The sequence below is a fragment of the Lepidothrix coronata genome, unplaced genomic scaffold (assembly GCF_001604755.1).
Source record: "Lepidothrix coronata isolate B3197 unplaced genomic scaffold, Lepidothrix_coronata-1.0 Scaffold211, whole genome shotgun sequence".
Classification (NCBI taxonomy): domain Eukaryota; kingdom Metazoa; phylum Chordata; class Aves; order Passeriformes; family Pipridae; genus Lepidothrix; species Lepidothrix coronata.
In genome coordinates, this window is record NW_016690391.1 from 371,244 (window position 1) to 372,992 (window position 1,749).

The 1,749-nt window shown below is 44.1% G+C and overlaps 1 protein-coding gene across 1 annotated transcript in view; it reads right to left on the minus strand.

Annotated features, from left to right (window-relative positions):
* CHAF1B (chromatin assembly factor 1 subunit B) overlaps nucleotides 1-1,749 on the minus strand; it is an 11,005-nt gene that overhangs the window by 8,600 nt on the left and 656 nt on the right. Inside the window, exon 2 of the mRNA XM_017833095.1 lies at nucleotides 1,148-1,244. Within this exon, the coding sequence (XP_017688584.1) occupies nucleotides 1,148-1,244 (97 nt within the window). The remainder of the gene's footprint in view (nucleotides 1-1,147; nucleotides 1,245-1,749) is intronic.

Sequence of the window (1,749 nt, forward strand, 5' to 3'; positions counted from 1 at the left end):
CCCTCTGGCAGTTTGAAGCCATTCCCACTTGTCCTGTCCCTCCATCCCTTGGAAATAGTCTCTCTCCATCTTTCCTGCAGCCCCTTGAGGTCCTGGAAGGCCACAATCAGGTCACCCCAAAGCTTCTCTTCTCCAGTCTGAACAATCCCAGTTTTCCCAGCCTTTCCTCATAGGACAGGATCTCTATCCCTCTGATCATCCTGGTGGCTCTGAACAGCTTCCTTTCACCCCAAGTCTCACATAATGCCCCAGGACCTCCCTTCTCAGTAAATGACAATCACCTGTTAATTAAAATACCCCTCACAAGACACCACCCGGGGGATGTGTTTTAATGCCTAAAATAACCAGTGAATCCCTGACAATGCTTTGACTCAACAAGGTTTGTGAAATACCAGCACATGGATCCATGGAGGAAAACGGGAATGAGCAGACAGGGAACTGCCAGGCTGTTCCTACCTGTCCTGGGGGTTCCTGCAGAGTGGGAATTCATCTCAAAAAGACAGTGAACTACATCTCCATGAATCAGGGAATCCCAGAATGATTGGAAGGGTTGGAAGGGACATTAAAAATCATCTAATTCCACCCCCTGCCATGGGCAGGGACACCTTCCACCAGCCCAGGTTGCTCCAAGCCCTGTCCAACCTGGCCTTGGGCACTTCCAGGGTTCATTTCCTTTGGAATAAATGAAACCTGGAGCACATCTCTGTACAGGATGCTGGAACTCCCCTGACTTCACCTCACCAGGAGAGTGGGAGCCCAAGCAAACCCAAGTGCCCATCCCACCACCCAGCTCTGACCTTCCCTGAGTTGTGCTGGTTTAAGATATATTTGCTATCAGCAACAACCAACAACATGAAAACTTATTTCCTGAAGGAAAATTCCTACAGAAATCCATGTTAAGCTTATTTGCTGCCAAGAGAGGACACTCCCATTCACAGGAATCGTTTATCACAAGGAAAAAATTGTGAAAGTAAAATGATACTTTGCCTATCAACCTGCTTACAGAACAATCTGAATAAAACTAAAAAAAAAGTCACATGAATCTGGTGCATTCCCTTTTAATTCATCCTCCATTAAGAAAGAATATTAATTAATATGGATATTTTATTACTTATGTTAATTAATAAAACACAGACCAGCAGCTCACCTGTCACAACTCAGGGTTGCAATGTACTGGCCTAGAGGATCCCAGGTTACTCCTTGGACATAACTCTTGTGCTCATTAAATATTGAAACCTTCTGTCCTGGAATTACAAACAGCTTTCAGATCCCAAGCTCAAACGTGTTGTAAAACATTTCTTCGTTACAGAAATGAAACAAGACAAAAAAATTAAAGTGTTAATTTGATGGTAGCTGGAAAAAATAGAAGAAATAGTTGCTTTTAAAGTCCAATTTAAGGCTTGTTTGCTACAAAGTAACTCAGATAACTCATTTCTACAGGACATGCTGTAACAGTTTGTAACTCAAGGACTTCCAGTCCCTCAATCCCACTGCAGTGAGATGGGAATGAACACAACTGTTTTGCCTAATGGAGCTTAAAAACAGTCACATCTTGCAAAACAGAGTCTGAATCCTGTATTGCTTCCCATTTTTCACCTAGATCTCAAAACATGGAATCATGGAACGGTTTGGGTTGGAAGGGACTTTAAAGATGATCCAGTTCCACCCCCCTGCCATGGGCAGGGACACCTTCCACCAGCCCAGGTTGCTCCAAGTTTATCCAGCCTGGCCTTGGACACTTCCAGGGAT